General features: G+C 38.6%; 2 protein-coding genes and 1 long non-coding RNA gene across 3 annotated transcripts; all 3 read left to right on the forward strand.

The window, feature by feature from the left end:
* Positions 1-690: 690 nt before the first annotated feature.
* LOC122279641 lies at positions 691-8742 on the forward strand. The gene is made up of 4 exons (XM_043090391.1): positions 691-1241; positions 1462-1640; positions 7629-7827; positions 8385-8742. Exons 1-4 carry the CDS (start codon positions 1163-1165, stop codon positions 8609-8611), a joined length of 684 nt encoding a protein of 227 aa, XP_042946325.1. The 5' UTR covers positions 691-1162; the 3' UTR covers positions 8612-8742.
* A 5352-nt stretch (positions 8743-14094) lies between these two features.
* On the forward strand, positions 14095-16678 carry LOC122280016. Its single transcript, XR_006229710.1, has 4 exons — positions 14095-14629; positions 15101-15188; positions 15269-15355; positions 16272-16678. It is a non-coding gene; the product is annotated as an uncharacterized LOC122280016 (long non-coding RNA).
* A 5543-nt stretch (positions 16679-22221) lies between these two features.
* On the forward strand, positions 22222-23230 carry LOC122278655. The gene is made up of 2 exons (XM_043088839.1): positions 22222-22683; positions 22823-23230. Exons 1-2 carry the CDS (start codon positions 22222-22224, stop codon positions 23228-23230), a joined length of 870 nt encoding a protein of 289 aa, XP_042944773.1.
* The last annotated feature ends 3786 nt before the right edge of the window (positions 23231-27016 follow it).

A 27016-nucleotide genomic window follows, 5' to 3' on the forward strand; every position in this document is an offset into this window, starting at 1 on the left:
GTTCTCTTTTTGCAAGATTTCCATGGCCTCCAGGGCCTTTCTTAATCTTTTCTCTACTTCCACTAGTCATGCTTCCATTAGATGGCAGCAATGCATCTATCGCTCGGCTTGTTACTAAGCGTGTTATAGTTGGCATGTGAGAACCACGCTAAATCACACAGATCCCACAGACTGTGCCAATTGTTAAGGACGTGTCTCACTGCTGATTTACAATCGTTCACCTTAAAATCGTCAAGGAGACTTGTGGGGTTTCACCTGAAAATACTTCGATGCTTAAGTCAGTGAAAGGAAACTGCAATGAATTGTAATTATCCTCCTTTAATTATGAAAGGTTATCTGGCATATATAGGCACGCTTGCAATACTTATCTTATTTAGGATTTATCGATGCAGATTATTACTTAGTATTTTGAATAATTATGTTACTTTTCGACGTCTTTATCTTTCTGTTAAAGGTGGCGGGGTGCACATCTTCTTTTAGATTCTTCTTAATTATCTCATATTGACCCATGGATCTATCTTTTGGGCTTTTATAGTATAATGGGTCTCTTTAAGTGTTTAAGTCCTTTCTATTCAAATAATCCATTCACAAATATAATTTTCATTTTTAAATACAAAATTTTTGTATTGAAAAATTTTATATATTATATTATTATCTTATTATATATTTTTTTATCAATTAATAATAAATAATAGGATGAATGCCGAAGGAGAGTATGGGATATGGAATCACTCGTTCGTATTTAATCCAGTTATATAGCTGCCCGAACATCGGAGAGACGGAGACGGTCGCCGGACCGGCATGGTTGACTCAATAAAGAGAGAGTGCTGGCCACCGCTCGTCCACTTCGTACAAGAGATAGACCAAACAGAGAAAGTCACGATTCTACTTAGATCGGACGTGGCCAAATTCCCCTATTTTGCGAAACATGCATCCGGGCGACAAATAACTCGCAGCACACCAGTCATCTCCTCCCCCAACCAGGAAAGTCTCGACACCGCCATAGCCACTGTTCTATTTGGACGAAACACCACCGTCGTTTATAGTGGAGGAAGAGGTGCCTCTTGCTAGCTCGTTCGTATCAAGTTTCCCTCCATCCAAGTGCTTGTCGAATGCCAAACGCTTGAATTGCTCGATCGAGTCAATATAAACGAATCTCGCTATGTCAATTTTGTATCTCCTGATTTCTAGGGTTTTTTCTGTTTTTCTCGTCTGCTCGGTCTTCCTCAGCTGCTTTCCAGGTAAAAAAACTCCCGATAAACAAACATAGGATTTATTAATATCTTTTGTGGAATCGTGCAGAATAAGATATAGTTTTAGCTAAAATACTGTTTTGTTTGAAAGCGGGAATACTACAGAATCCAATTCTAAAAGTTTTACGGGCTTTCAATTTTGTTTTGCTTGTTCACCTTTTTTGTTTCCTGTTCGTGGGTGCTTTGGCTGGTGACGGCGTCGTTGCAGGATTGGTGTTGCCGGCAATTGTTACACTTGAATCCATAAAGATATATAATACCCACCAGTGGCTGCCAAACACAAAACCAGTAGTCTATTTCCAGTGTAAAGGGGAGAACAAGACGGTGTTACCCGATGTAAAAGAAGACCATGTCTTCTACAATTTCAAGGGTGAAGAGTCTTGGCAGGTTCGAACTTATTTTCTTCTATTTGGCTAAAAGCTATTCCTTTTGAGTTAATTTGGTTCTTATTGATGACAATTGTGGATTATCTCGGAATTCTTTTAAAAAAGGCTTCAGTGTTAATCATGAATGGTGCTAGCAGATTTATATTCGGTTATTGAAATTATATTCATACAAGTTATAATTGTTAGAAACTTCATTGTAGACGTAGGAAATTATGGTGTCAATGGAGCTGTTGCAGATCAATTTCATGTTCTGCTTAACTCGTGCAATGCATGCCTCCTGTTTAAATGCACTTTGCTTTATACGCTTGATGGAACTTATAGGGAAGGCAAACAACCTATCAATAAGTAAAGTGGGAACCTGTCTTCTGAATATGGGTCTCATTTGGGTCTAATGGAAACAAGGGATAAGTAGTTTTGAAGAGGATCGGTCTGGCAAATATAGAGGGTTTTTATGTTTACTGTGACTAAAGCGTTCACAGCTATCATATTCTTAATAATTCAGGTTGACCGTGCTTCTCGCCGGAAATCATTTACAATCTCTCCATTGATTTTGATCCTTCTCTCCTCTTCTTACTCATATGTTTCATTTCTTTTCTTACTTTATCTTTCTTTTTTTATTGGTTTTTCTGTTAATTGATTCAAAGATTTTTGAATTCCATCATGAGAGTGGTCATTGGTGGCGGATTACAGATAGAAGTCGCAAGGTCACCAAGTACATTTGTAACATCCAGACCCGAATTTTTTAGGCTTTATTATTTGAGGATCTAGTATTTTGAGGAGATAGGATTGGATATGAAATTATGGACTTGGATTCAAAATGGAGTAGGTTCAGCCCATATATGGATGGATAAGCCCAAGTATTTTCTAGCCAAAGCCCATTTGATTTTTGGTTGTTAAATTCGTGATAACTGGAAACCAGCCCCATTTATGACTCATAAATGGATCCAAAGAAAAGCAACATTTTTACCCTAGAACTCCTAGCCATTAGGATTATTAGAACCCCTTTTCAAAACAAACGAAGTTAAATTCGTACAACCCTATTTTTAGGTTTTTTAGGTCTCATTAAAAGGACTGTAAGATCTGAAAACTAGAAAAAAATAGAGGTTGCTGTGAGTCTGGAAAGTTTTTATAGCAATCCCATGTGATGTTCTTCAAGAAAAAACCAATCCCTAATCCTAGAAAGCTGCTGCAATTTCAGGAGATTGAAAAAGAACCAGTCTCACCCTATCAAGTCCAACTCTTTTCCAGCAACTTCAAGTAGGTGATTATTGACGCGTTTGTTATTGATAGAAACAAAGAGGTAAGTAGCATGATCATACCCTTACATGCATGGTAAACAATGTTTTTTTAAGTACTATGTATGTATGGCCCTTTATTGAAAACCCCTTTTTACGTATCAAGTTATGATGAAAGTGATTTTTGAATGTCATGTTAATATGTCTTTTACATGCATCATGATATGTTTTCATTTATGATTATGATAAAGCTATTTCATTATGTTTTCTACATGCATCATGATAAGAAAGATAAAAGAGAAGTTATGAAAGAAGCTTTAAGAATGACCATAAGAGATGCATGGTACCAATGCATTTATGGGTGGATGTGCAAACCATGGATTTAAGTGTGGTCCACCATAGTATGTTATGATAAGTTAAGCGGTTCCCCTTGTGTCCACAGGTAGTGGAACCAGTGCACTACCCTGAACATGAGGGTTAAGGAGTGCTGGCCATTAAAGAAAGGGAAAGACAAGTTTAATCAGTGATACATAGTACATGTTACATGTTTTTGTTAGTATAAGTATTGAGTATACATGCTTATTATGTTTGATGTACTACTTATTAAGTATTCGACTCATACCTATCAAAAAAAAGTATTCAACTCATTTTGGTCGTTTGATTGTTGGTTTGTTTTTAAAATGTCCAAGTAAAGAAGATAGTGTTGACGAGCTGACATCTAGGCTTAGATCATGTGTCAAGGGATTTTTAGACTTAGTTAATAAGTGTCTTTCTTTTCATTAAAAGATCAGTTTTAAATTTTCTTGCTATGATACTATTTTTATTATTTTTTGGGAATTTATTTTCAATAAATTAGGTGTTTTTATCATGTTGGGTCTCTTTATTGGGCACAGTTATGAAAGTGTGTAACACTCCTAACCTACGAGAAGGGCTGTTACAACATCATTGTCAATATCTCTGCAGTGGAATGGTTGGCAAAAGTGGTGGGTGCCTGCAGTTTGTCAACTGGCTCTTTGGAGTTTTACAAGATATGGAGGAATGGGAATCTGACTCTCTTGGCTCAGTGATCCTCTATTTCGGGGTGGAAAACATAGTAAAACAGAGTGCACCCTTATGTTCCTTCGGCGAAGAAGGGATCCTTTTTGGAGGTTTTGAAGAAACTACCTTATTTTCGGTTGTTCGTTGGTTGGGTTAAGGGGACTGGATTGTTGGCAAGCAAAAGGCCATATGTGTTGATGGGCTGGGTAGTCTTATGGTGTCTCAGATGGGTGTGGTGGATAAAGGCAAAAATAAAGTATATGGGTTGGGTTCGGGTAAGAGTTCCCAGCTCACTTGGCGGGTTAAGATTTGTACTGGGTTTTTCTCATGTGTTTCAGGACTGGCTCACTCCCCTGTTGTGGTACCGATACTTGCTTCATCAATGGTAGGGTTGCCACAGACTTCATTGCCAGTGACGGGTGACCCTTTGGATGGTGTGTCAGAGCCGAAAATGTTTCCAGAAAGTGATGAAGTGGATTTTTGGTTACAGGATGAACTGCATATGATGGTGGTTGGGAACGAAGGCAACTCTTGTCTCTCCCTAGTTTCCACTCAAGTCCCTCTTCTTTTGGTTGTCAAGGGTATGGGGATTGAGGTGCCATTCCCGGTGGTTTTCCTATATGTGCTTCCTATTGACTTCCTTTAGCAATCGGTAATAGAAAACAAGATGGTGGGGAGCCTAAGTCTATCCCTCTTGTGGGGGCAACGGATGCTTCAAATTTGCAACTAGTCCTTTGTGATGGGGAGGGAGGTTGACCCGACCCCTTTATGCAAACTTCCACCTAGTCCGAAATGACCCAGTTTTGCTACAAAGTGGGTTTTAAAGAAGTTTGAGGAGACTCAAGCCTGCGTTGGGATCTCTTGTCTAGGCTTTGAAGAGAAATTCAACGCTCTCTTTATTGCTATTGAATCTGGATGCTCATTGGCTTTGAAGTCTGCATCAAAGAGAGATAGAGAACTAAGAAGACTCAAATGTTTTATTATTTATGATGCTAAGGAGGGGAGTGGAGGGCAGGATAGATTGAAAGTGAGGGGGTCACATTTTTCTTATGAAGCCTAAGATCCGTTCTTCGAATGTTCGGGGGCTTAATGATTCCAATTAGTGTCTTTGTATCAAGTCTTTATTGCATAGTTGGAAGGTTGATATTGTGTGTTTGCAAGAAACGAAGTTACGTTTTATCGATACAAGTATTATCCATATTTTGTGGGAGTGTTCTTTTGTGGGATGGTCTTTTCTGGCATTTATGGGAGCTTCAAGAGGTGTTCTTTAAATATGGGATTGAAGAGGAGTGGAGTTAGTTGAGGAGTGTTTTTGATGCAATTGCACAATCAAAATCCTACATGTCATTTCATTGAAGCTAATGTGGCAAGCTGACATGGCATCTGCATGGGCGACATGTGGCATTCCCTTTGGTGGCTGTCATTTTGTTGTCCAGATACATTTCAATAAATGCTCTGCATAGAAACCTGTTTTGTTTTAAATTTTACTTTGAAACCTGTTTATGTATTAATTAGGCTGTTGGAAGTTTTAGAAGTGTTGGAAGTTGTCTACAACAATTACTAACACATTGGGAAGTCGTATTTGGCCTTAAATAATGTCTCCTACCGTTAATCATGTACTTTCTATTTAAACACAAGGAAATGGACGAAATAGATAGATCAATTTGAGTTTAAAACCCACTTGCAAGTTTTTCATCTGAATTTAATTTCATCTCCATCTCCTTCTTCCATCAAGTGTTTGCTTGGTTGTGTGAGTGACATCCACAATTGGATAGTGTGGGGTGACATCCACCATCTCCTGGTTGAGTGGCATCCCAAGATTATCCATTTTTACTTTCCAATTGTTCTTTTGTTTCTTTTCATACTCAATAACTTTTCCTCATTTTAATTTGCCTTTGATCCTCATGAAATCTTGCAAGTCACGTTCATCGCTTCGGCAAATCCATATTCGTTTGTTGTCGCTACTCGTGGCTTGCATCAATGTTGGGAATTTCTTTGTAGCTTGTTCTTTCAAAAATGTTGAGGATGGGTGCGAGTGGGTGTTTATGAGCCAAATTCGGATAGTGAAAGGGGACTTTTGTGGGAGGAGTTGGTGGGATTGTATTATCATTGGGATGTGCCGTGGTGTATAAGTGGGGATTTCAACATTAGTCGCTTTTTGAGTGAGAGATGAAGAGAATCTAGTATTTCTTTGGCAATGGAGGAATTTTTGGAGTTTATTTTTGACTTGTAATGTTTGGACCCCCCATTGTTGGTGGTGTGTTCACGTGGTCCAATAGTTTGGGTTGGTTGAGATTGGACATATTTCTTGTTTCTTCTTCTTGGAAGGTTCATTACCCCGAATTGTGTCAAAAGAGATTGCCTCGTGTTTGCTCAAATCACTTCCCTATCTTGATGGATTGTGGATGTATTCATGGGGGTTGTAGGTACTTCAAGTTTGAAAACATTTGTTTAGGAGCTGATGGTTTTGTTGATAAGGTGGGACTGTGGTCGATCAGTTCAATGGTGGCTGAACTTGAGAGGGTGTTGTTGATGAAGGAGATCTCTTGGCAGCAAACTAATGCTATTGAGATGCTTCATTCAGATAATTATGTGCTTTCTTCTCCACTTGAGATCTAGGATCATATTGTGCATTATTATGAGAGTCTTCTCACCGAACCAGCTACTTGGATGCTAAATCTGAATGGTTTGACCTTTATGTCTCTTGATCCTCAAAGTGCAAGATGTTTGAAATATCTTTTCACGAAGATGAGTTTCATCATGTGATTAGTGGGATGGCAAAAGACATCCTAGTCTCGATGGTTTTTCTATGGCATTTTGCCAAGCTTGTTGGCATTATTCTATAGCTTTCTTCATATGGACTGCCTCTCTTGGGAAAATATTGACTGTGGAAAATTTAAGGAAGCGTGGTCTCATTGTTATGGATTGATGTTACATGTGTAAGAAGAATGAAGAATTAGTGGATTAGTTACTTTTGCACTGTGAGGTGGCAAGGGCGCTGTGGATGAAATTTTTTGTAGAATTGGTATGGCTTGGGTGATGCCTTTGAGGGTGGTGGACCTACTAGCCAGTTGGAATGGTCTTCATGGTTGTTCTCATGTGGCTGTGGTTTGGAGGATGGTCCCTTTGTGCCTTATGTGGTGTATCTAGATGGAAAGGAATGATCGGTGTTTTGAAGATAAGGAGCTCACGTTGGAGGAACTTCAAAATTTTTTTGTGCACACCTTACTGCTCTGGTTTTCTGCTTTAGTATTTAATGGAACTAGTGTTCATGATTTTCTGTTTTTGTTTTCAGGTTCCTAGAATGTATTTAGGCGTTTCTTTTGCATACTCCCTCTGTATATGGGCTTTGCCTATTTCATTTGAATTAATAAAGTTCTTTTTCTTACTTATATATATATATATATAAATCAGGTGAACCGCATTTGAACTGAACCTTGTTTGTGTGCTCTGTTGACAAAATGATCTGTATTTGTGTTTTGCGGGTGTCTGCGAATTTCTCCCCACTGGAACAGCTTGAGAACTGCTCGATGTTCTAGATTTTTCTTGGAAGTTTTTTTGATTTTACCATTGATGATGATTAAACACGTGTAGTATATTCCTTATATCTCCTTCACTTTGTTCCTCAAGTAACTTATAGTTAACGACGTTGGTGATGCATAAATGCCAATTAGTTGAGCGTTTTGCTAATGGAATAATATTCTTTATGCTTTCAGCCTCTGACAGAACTTCCAAGTAAAAAGTGCAAGCGATGTGGGTTTTATGAAGAGAATAGTTTCGTGTCAGATGATGTCTATGAGGAGTGGGAGTTTTGTCCTAGTGATTTTACCGAGCCTGATGGAAAATATATACGGTTCAAGGAGAAGGAATTTAATGGTACTTTTTTATGTCCGAAGTGTGTTCCTTCAGCAAATGGTGAGAGCCTTCTTACTTCCATTTTTTGTAGTTAATTCCACTGCACTTCATGCTATTGGTCTACCATTTATGTTCCATATTAAGGGAATAGTTCAGTACTTTTTGGTGAAACATTACATGGTAATGATCTGCTCTTTCTAGAAGAGGCTTCTGTTTTCTAAAATGTTACGTAATAAACTGGGATCACTTCAATGTTGTTGGACATCCCTTCACAAGTTCCTTTGGGTATCATTACGTGGCTAAAATGAGTATTTGGATATGGAAGTAGAACGGATGGCTGGAAACTTAAGATTCGGGAAAACAAATCTGTGGTTTGTGCTAAGATGTGGTAATAAGACATATCGTTTCTGTATTTTAAGAAGCACTTATCTGTATGCAATGTCTGAAATTAACAACACTATTCTGCATCTAGCTCACAAGATGGAGGAAAAGGAATGCACGTTGCTCTAATCATTTGTGTTTTCAGAATCACTTGTCTGTATCCGATATCTGAAATTAATGCCATTATCTCTATATTCCAAATAATAATTACAATTTTGCCAACCATGTTTTTGTAGCTTCCAATTCTGCATCTAGCTCTCAAGATAGAGGAAAGGGAATGCATGCTGCTCTAATCATATTGATTAGTGTTGTGGTTTCAACCGTATTGATTCTTGGAGTGGCAGCTGTATATAAATACTGGCAAAAGAAGAAGAGGGAACAAGATCAAGCTCGGTTTCTGAAGTTGTTTGAAGATGGGGATGACATTGAGGATGAACTGGGTCTAGGCGGCAATGTAATATGAGGAATGAAATATCACCTGGTTACCTTTTGTACAGAGATATGATCTTAGAAAAGTACTGTTTGTCGAAAGAAAGAACTTAACTTTTGAACTTAGCGTGCAATGGTGTATATGCAAGAAGTAGTACTCATAAAGTGAAGTTTTTTTTTTTTTTGAATTGGAAATTTGATTCATTAAACTGTCAATACATAGCTAGGCAAGTCCGATACAACAGTTGGAAGGACCTCACATGGTACCTCCTCCATCCACACACACTCGGTACTGAAGGAGAGAGCTAACTTGGCAGTTGCATGTGCTGCTCTGTTGCCCTCTCTCCTCGCAAAAGTCACAGACCACCCTGGTTGGGCGTGCACCACAGTCTTGATGTCCTTTATCACCTATCCATCCCATGAGGAGTTGTATGACCTGGAGTTGATTGCTTCCATTACCATTTTTGCATCACCCTCCAACTGCACCTAACTGAGTCCTAATTCACTGCACAGAAGAGTTGCACGAAGCATGGCCAGACTCTCAGCTGCACTGGCACTCTTTGTTAACTGTCTGCGAGCAGCAACTACCACATGCACCTCTCCTCTGAAGTCCCTCACTACAACACCAATTCCCACACTTCCTCTCTCGGAATCCACTGCTGCATCCACGTTCACCTTCAGATAGTCATGGCTTGGGGGTTTCCACATGGTTCTTATCATCTCTGTTGGCCTTGTTTGATTCTCTCTTGGTTTTTCTTGAGCCAATGTAACTGCCTCTACATCTTGCACTGCCTGTTGGATCAATACACAAGGCCCCTTCAATTTTCCTTCAAAGACCAAATCATTTCTTCTCCTCCCCAGGCTGTGCAGCACCTCAGCTACTATGTGGAGCTTTCCTTCCTCTAACTTGGACTAAAACTCAGACCACAGTGTCGTGAAATCAGCATAGTTTCTTCCCCACTTTCTGACTGGACTGCAATCCTCACCCCATACATCTACCGCTGCAGGGCAATCCCAAAGTACATGTATGTATGTTTCTTCTTCTCTGTTGCACACAGGACATGTTGAGTTATCAATAACCCTTCTCTTGAAGAGAATACTCCTTGTGGGTAGTATTCCATTGAGAGCTTTCCACAGAAACAATTTTACCTTACCTGAGTTTGTTAATCCCCACAGCCTCCCCCACAGCCTTTCACTTTGATCTCCACTGGATGTTTCTCCTGTCTTTTGATTCTTAATCTCCAAATCTGCATAATAAGCACTCTTTACTGTAAATATCCCTTTCTCTGACAATCCCCATATTACTTTGTCACCCATCCCTTTTACACTGATAGGAATACTACAGATACTCTTGGCTTCCTCTAGACTGAAGATTGCTTGCACTAGTTCTTGTTTCCAGATTTTGCTTTCACCATCAATAAGCTCACTAACAGTTGCATTACAGTTCAGTATCTTGTTTGGTGTTTGAATTTGAAATGTAGAAGGTATAGGCACCCACTTGTCTTTCCACACTCTAATGCTCCTTCCGTTGCTAACTCTCCACACTAGCCCTATCTTTACCAGATCCATTACTGACATTAAGCTCCTCCATATTTGAGATGGGGCAGTAGCCTACTCGTGCCTCCATCAGGTTGCCTGACTTGAAGTATTTTTCTTTGAATACTTGAGCCACCAATGAAGCACGTTCTTGTAAAATTCTCCACCCTTACTTGGCTAAGAGAGCTTTATTGAAGCAATTAAGGTCTCAAAATCCTAGCCCCCCCTTGCCCTTTGCTGCTCCAAGTTTGTTCCAGCTCTTCCAATGAATGCCCCTACCTTCCTTTCTGTGGTTCTACTAGAATTTGGCAATCATAGATTCAATCTCTTTGAGAAGCATACTCGGCATCTTGAATACAATCATTGTGTATGCTGGTATGGCTTGCAAGACACTTTTGATCATGACTTCCTTTCCTGCAGAAGACAGAAAAGAATTCTTCCAGCTATTAATCCTTTTTCATATCTTTTCTTTTAGGCCTCTGAATGTGTCATACTTGGATTTTCCTACTGTGGTGGGCAATCCTAGATACTTGTTGTAATTTCCACACACTCACCTTCAGCATGTTGGACAAAATGCACTCTTTTGCCTTAGTCCTAGTGTTTGTGCTGAATAGAATGGAAGTTTTTTGTCTGTTCAAGGTCTGTCCAGATGCTTCCTCATAGACTTTTAGCAAGTGGACTAAAACTGTCCATTCCTCTATCTTGGATCTACAAAACATCACACAATCATCAGCAAACAAAAGGTGGTTTATTCTTTTGCCCCCCCTTGTGACAGCTACTCCTTTAATGAGACCTCTTGCTTCAGCATCCTTCAAAAGAGTATTCAGTCCTTCTGCACATAGTAGGAAAAGGTAAGGGGAAAGAGGGTCCCCTTGCCTTAATCCTCTTGTAGGCCAAAAGATATCTCCAGGGGTCCCATTCACTACTACTGAATAGGAAACAGATTTTACACAAACCATAATCAACTTCCTCCACTTGTCACTGAGACCTATCTTAGATAGCATTGTTTGTAGAAAACTCCACTCCACTCTATCATATGCCTTTAACATATCCAGCTTGATAATCATGCTGCCTTCTCTTCCTTTTTGCCTAGCTTGCATAGTGTGCAGGAGCTTGTAAGCAACCATTATGTTGTCAGTGATTAGTCTGCCTGGTAGAAATGCACTCTGGTTCTAAGATATGACATCTTGCAGCCCATATTTCAACCTGTTTGCCAAAACTTTTGAAATTAATTTGTACCACACATTGCACAAACTGATAGGCCTGTATTCATTTACTGATCTAGGGGCACTTGTCTTGGGAATTAAAGCTATGAGAGTATAATTCAGACCTGTTAACATCTCACCAGTTCTAAAGAAGTCAAGTACTGCCTGCACCACATTAGAGCCCACTACATCCCAATGATCTTGGAAGAATCCTGCACTGAACCCGTCTGGCCCTGGTGATTTGAATGGAGACATTTGTTTAAGTACAGCCACTATCTCTTTTGATGTAAACTCTCTATCCATTTGCTCCCTCTTGTGCCGAGAGATTCTGTGTCTTACACCATTCAGGCACTGCTGTATGGCCCTTTCAGATGGGTTAGCAGATTGGTACACCTATTTGAAGTGAAGCCTGAACCCGGTTGCCACCTCCTCCTTTGAACTCAGCACTCTCCCCTCTCCATCCTCAATCTATTTTATAGAGTTTTTTTCCCTCGTTTGGTTGACACATGCATGATAGAACTTGGTGTTTCTATCCCCTTGTGTCAGCCAATAGACTTTGGCTTTTTGTTTCTACCTTGCATCTTCCTGATCTAGCAAAAAACCAACCTCAGATTGTAGTCTCTTGAGGCCATTCATATTATCCACTCTTTCTTCCTCTTGCAACTATTTGATTTTGTCTGTTTTCTATTTTATAGTTGCTTGTCTGTTCCTTCTCAGGTCCCTGCTCCACTTCTGAAGCTTCCTGCTGCACATCTCTAGTTTTTTTTGCAGCCTGCTGGTTTGCCTTAGATGATGAACTTCTCTTTGCCAAACCTCAGCTACTATGTCTTTGCAGCCATCCTCTTAAGTCCAATTCATCTCATATTTAAAATGATAATGAAAATGAGTCCCTTACCCCCTTCCACTAGTACTCATAAAGTGAAGTTGTGTCCCATTGATGCAATCCTATATGCATCCAAGGCCAAATTGCTATGTGTAACTTTGTAAAATTATACTTTTCTCCTAATTAAGATGGAATAATGATTAGTGAAAAGTGCCACAGTTATAAAGAGATTATATAAAGGTTTATGGCTTTACATGATATGTTAGATCTATTTTATAATAAAGTAGACTTGAAGAGGGGAGAGAGGCAACATATAGAGGGATTGCTTCCTTTGAGGTTTGGAGGGACTGTGGTAGAGAAAGAGAGAACTAGAGAGCTATGAGAGTCGAGACAACTTTCGTAGAGCATAGTTGTAGAGAACATAGTGAGATTGTAGAGCTTGTATTCAACCATGTTCATAGTGGATACACCCAAGACCTATAGAAGTAGGTCTCAGTGTAGAACCACATAAATAGTTGTCTTTTCTTTTTTAATTTCCAGCCATTTATTATTAAGCAAAGCCATGGACGAGCATTCTAAATACACCATCAAAGAACCACCACGGGAAGGAAGAGGGTCATTCGACTATACTGCTGAGGTTGAAAAATGCATCAACATAAACTATGCTTCATCAGCTGATGTAATTGGAAATAACAAATTTAAGATGAAGAGTAGTATTCCGCTTTACAAGGAAAAATCTAAATTAAATATTGGATGTAACACATAATCCAATACTTATCTCAAAGTTTTACTTGTTCAATACAATGTATCTTAGAGTCGCACTAATCCTAAATAGGAAATTATTAGGTAGTTTGATATATAGATGATGTTGTATTCATATATGAGTAAAGTTATATACAGTCACTTTTGCGTACTCCTTATGCACTCCACTGATGTGATTGGCTACATCAATTTTTATAATACTCAACTAATCACATCAATAGAGTGCGCAAAAGAGTATGCAAAAATGATTGCACATAGAATTTTTATTTCTGAAAAATGCTTGCTTCAGTCGCCTCGTTCAGTCGCAGGGCAAACAGGTCTGACGTGGAAAAAATCAAAACGCACCATTTCAACGAAATAACAACACACCGTTTCAACAAGTTTGGTTTCCTTTTCAAAATTTCCCCAGATCTACCCTACCTCATTCGGTTTCCCTCCCTCTCTTTTTTTCTCTCCCTCGATTTCTCTCCCTCGAAGGCTATTTCCATTTCGCCATCGCCGAGACTCTTAGTGTTTCTCTCCATCGAAGATGAAGACCTCTCTCCCCAAGACAAATAAACAAGTTCCAGTTCCCCAAAATGAAGAAAACAGAAGCAACCAAAGTCACTTGCGAAGATATCACACGCAATCGTGCTCTCTTTCCCCCGCCCAATTACAAGAGAAGCCCACGAAAGAAAACCAATATTAGCCTAGTTGATCAAGAGAAGATGTACAAAGAAGGTAAAAAGTTGCGGAGCAACTTGGAGTGTGGACACTCTTATGGCGAATCCACTTAGGAACTAGGGGTAAGAATAAACTGACAAACTGGAAAACCGGCCCGGACCGGTTGGTTCGGTCCCGTTTTCGACCGGTTCGGTTTGGAATCGGTTCTTTTATTTTAAAACTCGGTCAAATTCGGTCCGGAATTAGTATTATGTTTTCCAACACTGAACCAGACCAGTTCACATATTATATATATTTTTTATTAATTTTTAATATTATATATAATATATATAATAATGTATGAAATAATATATTATAATTTATAACATAACATTATAATTTTAAACATGAATATTTATTAACATGAATATTTATTTGATCATATGTTTTAAATATAAAATATATATATTAAATACATTTTATTGCCTAATAAATTCTCAAAATATTTCTTTTGATAAATACATTAGTAATACTAATATACTTAATATATTAAAACCGGAAAACCGGACCGGAACCGGTAAAACCGGACATACCAGTTTAGGGGGGTAACGGGTGTGTAATCGGTTTTTGAAAATACAAAACCGATATATACCGGTTCAGTCTGGTTTTGTATACCGGTTCGGTCCTAGATTTTATCCAAAACGGGACCGAACCGGACCCGTTACACCCCTACTAAGAACAGAAAGAGGGTCTGAGCAGTCAGCTGTGCTCCTGATGGAAGCGCCTATCAGAAGTGGTGATTACACTTATAAACATACACAGATACATGTTTGCAATGTATATTATATTCATATCCCTATTTTTTTTTTTCTTTTGTCCTTTTTGTTTTTGTTACTCTCATTTTTCATTAATGTTTCAGCAACAGTTGCGGGGTTTCAGTGGCAATCGCTTTGGCCGACCTACATGATTGTGAAACCAAGAAGGTGGTGGTGCAGAGGTTTAGAGGAGTATCAGAGAGGCAAAACATTGTGAAACTAACCTTTGGGGACCAACCTAGATTGCCCTCGCCCTTTCGGGTTTTCATGTAAGCACTCTTTTTTTTTCATTATACGAGGCAATTCCATTACTTATTTTTTAATTTTTTTGTTTTCTGGGAGTAATTTGATCTTGATTTTAGTTTTTTTGCTGCATGCTTTATAGATGTATAAGCTCATGCCCTTAATCATGTAGAGTTGCATCCTATGCATAACAAAAGTTTGTGCATGTTGAAAAACACTGACATATATGCTTTATAACGTTTTCGTTATGTTTGGTCATTGGGAAAATGGATGATTAAGAAAAGAAACAATCTTTTGAGATTACTATTTGAATTGGTATTTTTTGATAAATATTGAAGTGAAGTTTCATTATAAAATATTTGGAATATAATTTTTTTTTTTATAAGATTTGGAATACATTTGACAGATATAGGCATGTATTCATGTTTGGAGTTGATGAATGCTCTTTTTTTTTTCCCTCTTTTTATTCTTTCTTTCTTTTTTGGTGGGTTTACTAGGGAGAGCTTTGTTAAGACCTGCAAGGCTATAAATGTGATTAGCACTGATCAAAACGGGCTTGACATTTGGAAGAACATGTCCAAGGAGGTAATGTTCTTCAAAATTTCTAATTGGCCTACTTAATTATATTTTAATATGAGGGTTATAACTCCTTGACTTTTCTATAGGAGAGGAAACCATACATTATTGAAGCTGAAAGGGTAAACCATTCTTATGGGAAAGCTTTGCTTGAAGAAGTTGACAATTTGCAAGAGGTAATCTAGTTATACTGGGTGTTGTCATCGTAGATACTCATATGATTTTTTATGCTTGCTGGATGGAAATAATTTATTGTAACAATCATACATTCAGTTTAGACCAGGACTTCATAAATGCCAACTTATGATTCTCAGGTGCGCTTAGGGTGTAAATTTTCATCTGCATGGTTGCATATTTTATTTGTTCAATTTGTTTACTCTAGTATTTATGCTGGAGATTGTGATACATTTGTCCCATTTGTTCTAATTTTATCGATGACAAGAACCAGAAGGTCATGCCATTATATATGATAGTGGCTACGTATAGCTCAGAGACATGCTTTGGAAAACTTTGAACCGTCAAGCTTCTCCTTCACCAAGTGAAGCTTGACTGATTTTCTTTATAAACTATTAACTACTCTTTATAAACTATTTACTACTATTTACATATTATCTGAAATAGTATCCAAATGGAGCCTACTAGACTGATTCTCCTAGTACATCTAGTTGTTTGTGTTTTTGGGAGATTCCGTAGTAATATTTTAAAGATAGATCAGATCCTGAAGTTCATATATGCAGATTTTTTTTTTTTTGTTAGCAAACAATACAATACAACCAGGAAGCATAAAACACTACCAGCATGGTAGAATGCAATTAGTTTCCACAGGATATAAGATAACAAAAGAGAAAACAAACACTACCAGCATGCCATTTCAAAGTTCTTTGGTCTCAACTAGTCATGATAAGGGCTAAGAAAATGAGTTGTTTCTCATGGTCATGTCCCTAGAAGTATTTTAAATTACCTTAATTTTATTGCTAGAGAACAAAGTTCACCCTAAATTCATCTGTCTCAAATAATTTGTTAGTATTTACAAGATGTCAATGTTTTTCTTCTTTGATTTCTATTAATATGATGACTATTTCAAGTGGACAGATAGTGATCAATGCATAGAGTTGGATCTACAAGCAAGAAAAAATGAAGTGGAAAGGAAGGAGAAAGAGGTCCAGAAGAGACTTGGCGATATCGAGAAGATGGAGATTGAGTTCCGTAAGAGAGCGACTGAGATTAAGAAGAGAGAGATGGTGCAATCCAGTAGAGACGAGGCATTTTTGAAGGAGTTGGTGCTTCTTGAGCAAGAAGCTAGAATAAGACGTTCATGCACATTAATCCGAGTGTATTGGGCTTTTGTAGTTTGTGTTTTTTTTACTTAGTGACTTCATAGTGGTGTAGTTGGTGTATGTAGTTTAAGTGTTAGAAGTTTAATTAGAATGTAATGTAAATGCAATGTAAATATTGGATTTGATGTTTATTAAGCTTTGTAGAATGCAATTATATTAGCACTTCGTTGGTTTGTCTTGGTATGTTGATTCACTAGACCAGATGGTGTTATGTTATTTATTTTTTTGCATTAATATTAAATTGTCCAGAAATATTCACTAAAACAAATAATACGCATCACCTGTAATAGCGCTTTTCCAAAACACGCATATGCATCACCTGTAATAGTGCATCGCATTATGTTTGTTCAGAAAACACATATGCATCACCTATAATAGTGCTTTTACAATTTTGACCAAAAGGAATAAATCAACTCTCCAAAAATCTCCCAAAATCAAGTCTCCAGCATTCAATTCTCTAGAAATCAAGTTATGAACAAATAATGATGGTCTCATCAAATCTTTATTAAAACTTGCACGTCAAGTGCTTTACAATTATTCCAAGATAAATTACATACAAAATAACAAGACTCTTAACATTTTCTCCAAACTGTATGTCTTGTCCATTGAATAATTGCTTCAATTGTGTTGGTTCTCATTGCGATGATTGTGTTCCATCCAACCCATCCTGCACCGACTGTGATCCATCCAACTCAAATTGCATCTATAAGGATTAACTTGTAAATATTAATGTAATGTAAATATTACTAATAAATATTTAATAAATTGAAATATTACACTGTCTTGACTTCCATAGACTGTTTCTCGGTGTTGGGTTCCACTACGGTTAAAAGGTGAGCTATCTCGAATAGGCTGTCCATGAATAACAAATTTTAAAATATTATTACTCTAACGGTTACTTCTTCCATATGCAAGCAACATATCAAATCTAAAAATATAACAAATAATATACCTGCACGAAACCATCAAACAAACTAGAACCAAGAAACAAGAAAGAAAATATCTTTTCCGACTAATTCAGGCACAAACAAGTGTCAACCAAGTCACAAACAAGAAAGAAAGTATCCAGATAATTGATTGCATTTTGAGGTTGAAACTTTGAGCACATTTTGATTTTTATTGGTTCTATTTGTAAAAATCTCATTCACGATAATTGATTGCACAAAATCGATATTCAGAAATAGTGAGATAATGCCTATTCCAAGTTTCACATTTCAGAATCAAATCGCATTGATGCTTGCCATACTTTTTAGATGGAAAGTGCCATATTTACGATACTAGTGCAGCTACTCATTCTATAATGGGACATCTTTTCCATCCAGCCCATACATACATCCTATATATCTTTTTTATGAGTGAAAATTTAACAGACCTTAAAAACAGCCAAGAAAAGCTAAACATATCAAATTCCCTATCCAACAAAGAATTTTAACAAATGCCTAAAATCTGAAATTGCTCAAAAGCTTCAGGAGGAATACCTCAAAATCTATAATGTGATATAGTTGTGTTCTATAAAATGACTGCCATCATTGGTTTCTGTAGGGAATGCCATCTTTGAATTTCAACCCATAAAGGTTAGAGGCAATATAAATCTCTCAAGATCTAAGAAACAACCTCCACAAAAGTTAAAAAGTTTCCTTTTACGTTGCATGCATGCTCTGCTAGGGTTCCCATTGGTGCAGTGCATACTCTTCATGGGCAGTGATGAATGGCCCTCCAGTGGCCTCCGTTACCGGCGGGTAGGATCAGAAGAAGACGGCAGGGCCCCCTTTGGTGGGGCTGGAGCAATCTACCGGTGAAGTTGAGGTGAGTGAGCGTAGGACTTTTGTGGAGGCCCTGCAGCGGCCGATCCCTCCTCCAAAGTTCAAAATTCCTATTCGAAGGCTTGAGGTGATTAATGGGGATCTTGGTTTTGTGTTTTCTGATACTGAGATGGAGCGGGCTGCTGAGGATCTAAAGTTCGCGTTGGTTTTGAAGTTCCTGAATACGAGACCCTCCATTGATGTGCTAAGAAGCCATATTATCAAATCTTGGGGGTTTAGTGAGGTGCCGATGATCAGTTTTATGGATTACTTTCACGTCCTACTGCACTAAGTGAATAAAAGGGATTATTTTCATGCTTGGGCTCGTGAAGGAAGGGTGGTGGCAGGAGTGCAGTTCTGTTTATTTAGTTGGTCCGTGGGTTTTGATGTGAAAAAAGCCCTCCATTGCTCCTCAATGGATCTTCTTACCAGGCCTTCCCTTGCATCTATACCGGCTGGATTGTCTCCAGAGTTTTGCTACTAGGTTTAGACTTTTTTTGGGCACTGATAATGCTACCATCTATAGAACCCGAGCCACAGCAGCAAGGATGTGCGTTGAAGTCGATCTTTGGGAAGAACTAATTGCAGTTTTCCCTATGATGGTTGGAAAGAACTAGATTTGGCAACCGGTTAGATATGAGAAGCCAGGATTTTATTGTAACAAATGTTTCCGTCAAGGGCACATTGCAGTGGTCTGTCGGAATGGCCAACATCCTGCACGTAAAACTGGCTTGATCAAACAGGGGAAGGAGGGTGGAAAAATAGAGACACACTGGACGTGGAAGGAAGTGGGTCGGAAACCTGTTGAGAATGCGGAAGATGAAGGGAATAAGCATCCTGAATAGCAGAACACAGATCCAAATAATGGGGAGAGTAATCAAGCGGAAGGCAGTGATATTGACACTACTGTGAAGCACGCGGCCCAGTTGGAAGGTGTGGAAGGGGAGAGAACCTGTACAGGGGAGGGGGGAGCCATATCTCCTGTTATTTTGGTGACTAAACCATTTGGATGTAGCCCAGGTATGCTGCTGTTTCAATCTCGCATGTTGAACCAGAGTTAAACTGTCCGGAAGTAGAAGAAATGAGAACGTGTACAGGGGAGGGGGTTGTGTGCCGTCCGTGAGTTCGAAGGAATTTTTAGAATTGCAGGTGGGGAAAATCATTGATAGTCTTACTCTAACAGATGAAACAACTTCGGCTCAAGTGCATAACAGTGTGGTAGAGGAGGTGGTTGTCCAAGATATTACGCATGAGAAAGAAGTGGAAGGTTCGGGTAGGGGGGAAGCTTTGTTATGTACTAACAAGTTTGATGCTTTGTCGAAAGAGGAAAATGTTCCAGTGTGTGATGGAAATAAGGATTGCACCTCGGACCCCGGCGACTCGCGGATAGGGGGAGGGAGTTTCCAATGATGAAAGTAATATTGTCCTAAGGAGATCTAAGAGAGCTAAGGCTCTCCCTCTCAAACTTTTTAATGCTTAACAGTATTTTGGCGTGAAATGTTCGTGGTTTGGGCACTTCCAAGAGAAGGTTACGTGGGTTGATACAGAAGATGAATATTTTGATTTTAGCTATTTCTAAGCCGTTTCAAGCAGTGAATAAAATTCAAATGTGGGCGCGCCGTATTGGGTTTCATAAGTCTGCTTCGAATGTAGAAGAGGGAAGTAAAATATGGCTTTTTTGGTTAGAGGAGATAGATATGGACTTGGTTGCGGTGTCTAGTCAATCCTTTACAGGTTTATTCTCTTTCAATATGGAGACTTTGATAGTTTCTTTTATTTATGCTAAATGTTCTTTAATCGAATGTCATGAGTTATGGGCCCATCTGAGCAATATCAATTGTACGAGTATTCCTTGGGCTGTTATGGGTGATTTTAATATTATTCGGTATGACTCTGAAAGAAGAGGTGGTAATCCACGCTCTCGGCTAGCTATGAGTGAGTTTAATTTGTGTATTGATAGCTATGGTCTGGTAGACTGGAATCTCTTTGGTAAACAATTCTCTTGGTGTAATGGCCATCAGGGCCTTGCCTGTAGTTGGGCTAAACTTGATCGTATCTTGGTCAATAATGTTTTCACGGTCAAGTGTGCTGGTGCTGAGGCTAGCCTTCTGAATCACAGCACTTCAGATCACTAGCCCATGGTCCTTCAGTTGACTTCTTCCTATCCCAGGTATGGCCCGACTCCCTTTCATTTCAAGAACATGTAGTTATTACATAATGATTTTTTCAGCATGGCTCGAGAGGCTTGGTCTGTAGAGACTCTGGGTGATAATAATCTGATTAAGCTCGCAGGCAAATTGAAAAGGATGAAAGTCATCTTATGTGCCTGGAATAAGAATACTTTTGGTAGGGTGGATTTTTGCATGCATGAACTGGAAGAACGTATTGAATTGCTTGAAGAGAGTCAACAAAATGGCTTTTCTACCATGGTTAACAATGATTTGTTAAGGACCAAGATAGAGTTGGACTCTTGGATGCGACGGGAAAATGCGAGGCTCTCCCAACAAGCTAAGAAAAAATGGCTTCAAGAGGGAGACCATAATTCCAAATTTTTTCATGCTGTTATTGCTCAACGACGTAGGAACTCGAAAGCTCATTCTATGAGTATTTCAGATAATGTTACTCTTTCTTCTCCGAATCAAGTACATGAGGGAGCTGTGAAATACTTTAAGGACTTTCTGGGCCAGTCTAGAAATGGAACTACCCTTGATTTGTCTTCTCTTATTCAGCTGTGTCTGGGGGATTGTGATTGGGATGATTCCTTGTATGAGCAGTCAGATATATATTGAGGTTAGAGAGGTGTTTGCTTCTATTGCCTCGGACTCTAGTCTGGGCCTAGATGGGTTAGGTTTTGCATTTTATAATGCGTGTTGGGACTTCATCAAGCATGATATCATGGTTGCAGTGAAGGATTTTTTTCAAGGTACTAGTTTACCTCGCTTTTACTCTTCCTCTTTTATTGTGCTGATTCCGAAGGTGCCGAATCCTTTGAGTTTTGATAAGTTTCGGCCAATTAGCCTATGTAATGTGATCTATAAAGTTTTTGCTAAGTTGCTGGTTAATCGTTTGTCTCCTGTCCTTGCAAAGATTATTTCCCCTGAACAAGGTGCTTTTGTTAAGGGGCGTAGCATCTTTCAGAATATTTTGCTCACTCAAAAAGTGCTTAAAATGCTGCATAAGAAGGTAGGGGTAATTTGTTCATGAAAATTGATATGAGCAAGGCTTATGACCGAGTTGATTGGCGTTTTCTTATGATTTTCCTTCGTTCTTTTGGGATTCCTGAACATTTCTGTAAGCTTGTGTGGAATTGTGTTTCTACCCCCTAGTTTTCGGTCATGATGAATGGTACGTATAAAGATTTCTTTAAATCAGAGAGGGGTCTTCGTCAAGGTGATCCCCTGTCCCCCTATCTCTTTATTCTAGTCCAGGAAGTTCTTTCTCGGCTTATCTCCATGAGGGTAAGGGAGGGGAGAATTAAATGTTTCTCTCTGCCTTCAGGTGCCCCTATGTTGTCTCATCTCCTATATGCTGATGATATTGTGGTTTTTTCTAATGCTTCTAAGCACACAGTCAGGGCTTTGATGGAGATTTTCAGTATGTTTAAGGCTTGGTCGGGCCAACAGATTAATTATGAGAAGTCTGCAGTATTCTGGTCTAAGTGGTTATTGCCTAGTCGTACCAGAGTCATCCTGGCTGCTACAGGGTTCTCTTAGGGACGTTTTCCTATCACTTATTTGGGAGCTCCTACAGTGGATGGCAGGCTCCAAGTTGCTCATTTTGATCCTTTTATAGAGAGAGTTGCTAAAAAGTTGGCGGGTTGGAAAAACAAGTTGTTATCGCAAGGTGGCCCGGTTAGTCCTTTTGAGACACGTCCTAACTAGCATGCCTATCCATTTGCTTTCGATGGTTCATATGCCTAAGACAATGAAGAGGAAACTCTCCAACATGTTTGCTAATTTCTTTTGGGGTGTTGAGGATCAGAAAAAGAAAAGACATTGGCGGGCTTGGAATAAATTGTGTGTCCCTTGTGATGAGGGAGGTGTGGGTGTTAGGGACCTTGATGAGGTCCAACAGGTCATGTTTTTAAAATTCGGTTGGCAGCTTTTGACACAGGATTCTCTTTGGGCCAAATTCTTCTGTGCTAAATGTGTGAAGAATAGTCATGTTTCTCTGATGCAAGAGGGGCGGTTTGGTTCTCAGTTTTGGATGAATGCCTTTCAAGGTATCCCGTTGCTTCTTCAAAAGTCTCAATGGAAAGTGCGGCAAGAAAATGTCTCTTTGCGGTATGATAAATTTACGGAAGATGGCCCCCTTTGCTCAAGGGTGAATCTCATCACGGAGCCTCTTATTCGTGTGCAAGATTTGGTGATTTGAAACAGTTGGGATGTGGAAAAACTTAATGATCTTGTTAGTCCTCAGTTGGTAGGTGAGGTGATGGCTTCGATAGGTGGGTTTAAGAATAAAGAGGATATGTTAATTTGGATCCCTCGATAAACATGGTCAGTTCTCTACCAGGTCGGCTTGTGATATTATCCGTGTCAAATTCCCAAAAATGGATAATGTGGATTGGATATGGAACAATTTGTTGCCTGGAAAAATTTCTATTTATATGTGGAAAGCTTATTTTAATTGTCTTAGTGTGGATGAGAATGTTCGTAAGCTTGGTATTCCTATCGTCTCTTGTTGTAATTGCTGTGAGACCCATCATTGTGAATATTTGAATCATGTTTTGGGGAGTGGAGATTTCGCTAGTGCTCTTTGGAGGAAAGTTTATGCAAAAATGGGGTTCCCTTTTGTGGCTATTCAAGGTTGGAAAGAACGTAGTGCTGCGTGGTTTCGCCTTGCTTCTCGTCAGTCCCAAGTTGGGATCCTTACTGGTTTACTTCTGTCCATTGTAGTGTGGAGATTGTGACAACGTCGTTGTAAGGCTAGAATGGAAGATAGGAGGGATTCGGTGAATGAAGTTTGGCACTCTATTAAATTCTGGTTGCATGCGGTGATGGAGAACATTTTCAAAATTACAAAGCTCAGTTCAGGGGATGCGAAGATACTTGCACGGCTGGATATTCCTCCAAATTTTCCTAAACCAAAAAATGAAAGGGTAGTGAGATGGTCCAAACTGTCTCAAGGCCGTGTTAAACTGAATGTGGATGGGAGTAGTCTCGGGAATCCAGGAAGTAGTGGTGGTGGTGGTGTGCTTCATGATAGGGAGGGTAATCTTATTTTTGCTTTCTCCAAGCCTTTTGGAAATTGTACAAATACTGAGGATGAACTTCGTGCCTTGTTGGAAGGGATACGTCTTTGTAGTATTGCTGGCTGGAGGGAGGTGGATATTGATTGTGATTCTCAGGTGGTTGTTTCTTGGGTTAAATCCAAAAAATGCTCGCTTTGGTATTTATGGGATTTTTGGGACCAAATTGTTGATTACATTGAGGTGATGGATGTTGCGTGCAATCATTACTTTAGAGAAGGAAATTCTGTAGTGAACGCTCTAGCTAAGGCTGGTGCACAAGGTGCGGACATGCTCTACTCAAATATTCAAAGTCTTCCTTGGGAGATTAGAGGCCTCACGAGACTTGACAAATTGGCATTTGCTTACATTCGATTTGAACCTAGTTTCGTTGGTTGGTGTTGCACGGCTCGAGCTCCCTCCAAGTATGTTTCTCTTTGCACTGTGTCCTTTATTTTCTTACTCTTTGGTTGTGCAGGTTTTTTAATAGGTTGCTGCGTGTGGTTTTTATGTCTTTGAGTCCTATGAATTGTGGGTGTGTTTTCTTGGTTTTTCTGTTGGGAGGTCTGGGTTTTGGTTTTTCTTTGTAACCCCCAAGCCTCGGGTTGTAATCACGGTATTCTTCTGCCATAAGTGATGGCTTATTAATAAAATTGGGACGGGGCTGCTATGTGGGTGACTTCCGGCTCTTCTTAAAAATATATATTATATTATATATATATATATAAATCTCTCAATCATGGCAGGAGCGCCTCAAAGCTTGATTTCCCAACTCTCAATCACGGAAAGGAGGCAGCAGAAGAAGAATACTTGCAGCTGCATTTTTTTTTTATACCCCTTTCTATCAAAGTAGGCAATTGCTCAAAGCAAATCTTCTTTGCTTTCCTTCTCCCACATACAAAGAACGTCATTCTCATTCACTCTTCTTTTAAATAAAATCCAAGGAAATCTTGCCATCATCTTTACCAACTTCCAATTGCACGAGTTTGAGGTGTTCCTTTTAAAACCTCCAAAATGAATCCATGCATGTAAATCATGTCAGGGTTGTAAAGCACCATACAAATTGAAATTCAAATCCCATATGGTCTGTCAAAGATACTGCCATGATTGAGAATTTATACTGCCTCTAAACTTATGGGTTGTAAAAATATGGTCGACATATTAGCCTCTAAATATCATGCATTGTCTAGTTGAAGGATCTACATGCAAGCACAAATGCCCCAACTTTCCAGCACCAACTGCATTCTTCCAAAGGTCATATATAGAAGTTGTACCTACAAACCCACTTTTTTCAATTCATGATCCGATAGATTGTGCAACAAATTATTGCTAATTAATAGAAATTGCTCAACTCTTGAGTGCTGATGTTGAGAGTGCTTAAATGCACGAGTGAGGACTCCAATTGGAAGTCTTGTATATTGTGAACAATAACACATGCATGAGTGCAGGATTTTCAAAAGGACCACTCCCCAACCCAAAGTGCTTTGCTTCTTTGGCACTGAATTTGTAAAAAAGTTGCTTCTTTTCCCTTGTGCCCATCTGCAAAAAACGAACCCCATATTCCCTATCTAGAAAAAAGGCATGTTTTAGAATTGACTATCACCAAGAACATAACTGAAAGATAAGCAAAAGAATCAAGGAGAGAAAAATAAAATACCATCAGAATACTTGCCCTTGGGGCTGCCATGCAAAAATGAAATTCTGTAAAATTTGCACTCAGACAGTTCATTTATATCTTACCAATCAGTAAAATACAATGCTATATCGTAGCCATAACATTAGAACATATTACCCTGTTCAAATCTGTAGCTGAACTTGGAGGGAAGTAGAAGAGCAGCCTCTGAAGCAAAAGAGTAGTAGCCTTTCTATCTTATTATTTCAGGTTATTGTCCTTCCTAAATTAGACTCTACGATAGTATTTTATGCTTACCAACAGGGCCAAGAATCATAACGTATCTACGACTTTTGCATGCATGTAATATGTTCATAAGAAAGGGTTAAATTGGAGCGCAACTTAACCACAAATATTCACCTTTTATCTATTTGTCACAATATAGTATTTTTAAAATTGCTTAATTTTAATTGAATTGACAACTCACGATCTGGCATGCCTATGAACAATGATGCAGATATTTAAGATCCCTGCATAATAGTATTTGTTGTTCCTTATAAATTTTATATATATATATATATATAAATTAAGCATTTTTCTTCCCTCAAATCCATTTGCTTTCTTAAGGGTCGTATAATTTTGTTACCTTTCTGCAAAATGGTAGGTAGGCCTTTACACCAAAACTCTTATAATTTTATAGCGACCACAAAAGCAGAAGTTACAGCTCTTATCTCCCAAAAACTGTTAAAAACACAAGGAAAGGTGGAATGGGAAACGGGGTGGTAGAAAAGAGCCAACAATATATCTAGAAATTGAAATGGAAAACCAATAGATATTGGATCAAAACAGAGCCAAGTTTACGTCCTTCGCCATAAATGGTTCCTTCCTCTACCAAAACCAATAATGGAACCCCATGCACCTCAGCAGATTTAAATTTAGAAGAATTATTGGCATATCATAAAGATAAAATTAAGCAATATCTGCTCGTAGGTAGAGATATGTCCATTAAGATGCATATTAAAAAAAACTCAGTTGAAGCATGGAAAATATGAGGCCGTGTAACAATGAGGTAGAAAAAACTACCAATTAGGTAGCTAACATTAGAGAGAGGCATGCATCCTGACGTGGCATAATACCACATCAGCCAACTGAGCGGTGACTATATAGGACGATTGTCCCTAGAAGAATTGTTCTTAATATCTTGCCATATGAAAGAATTAACAAAATATAATACAGGTGAATATTCAATGGAACCTATAGGGCAGGGTTCTTCAGACTCAGTTCCTGGGGAATAAACATTAAATAAATTACGTGTAAATAAAACTTTACACTTTTAAGCTTTATTTTCATATTTCAGACTCAATGGAGCCTATATATTTTCAACTATATATAGCTTATCTTTATTCTAACATAAGCAGATAATCTTGACCATTTCAAGGCATTACTGGGATCCCATTATTCTTGTATTTCTATTAAATAAATGAAAATTTCAACTTGTATTATTGGTTAGTTCAAGGTTGAAAACTTCCTTTACTACTAAAAAACATGCTCTGCTCATTGAAGGGTTGGCTATATAAACTGGGAGCCTCTATTCAACGCTCCTCATTCAAAAGTCGCTACAACAGAAGTAGTTTTTTGGGACAAAATATTGTCCCGAAATACAAAACATATAGTGATTTCATTCCAAAATATATCTTGGGGTGAAAAGAATTCGTCCCAAGGTTGTTCCAATAACAATCATGTCCCAAAAAATATTTTGGAACCAAAATTACAATTTCATCCTAAAAAATATCTTTTGGAACGAATTTGTAGAAAACCATCAATCACATTCGAATGGAATTTTTTTGGCATGATTG

This window comes from Carya illinoinensis, chromosome 10, assembly GCF_018687715.1.
Source record: "Carya illinoinensis cultivar Pawnee chromosome 10, C.illinoinensisPawnee_v1, whole genome shotgun sequence".
NCBI classification, from domain to species: domain Eukaryota; kingdom Viridiplantae; phylum Streptophyta; class Magnoliopsida; order Fagales; family Juglandaceae; genus Carya; species Carya illinoinensis.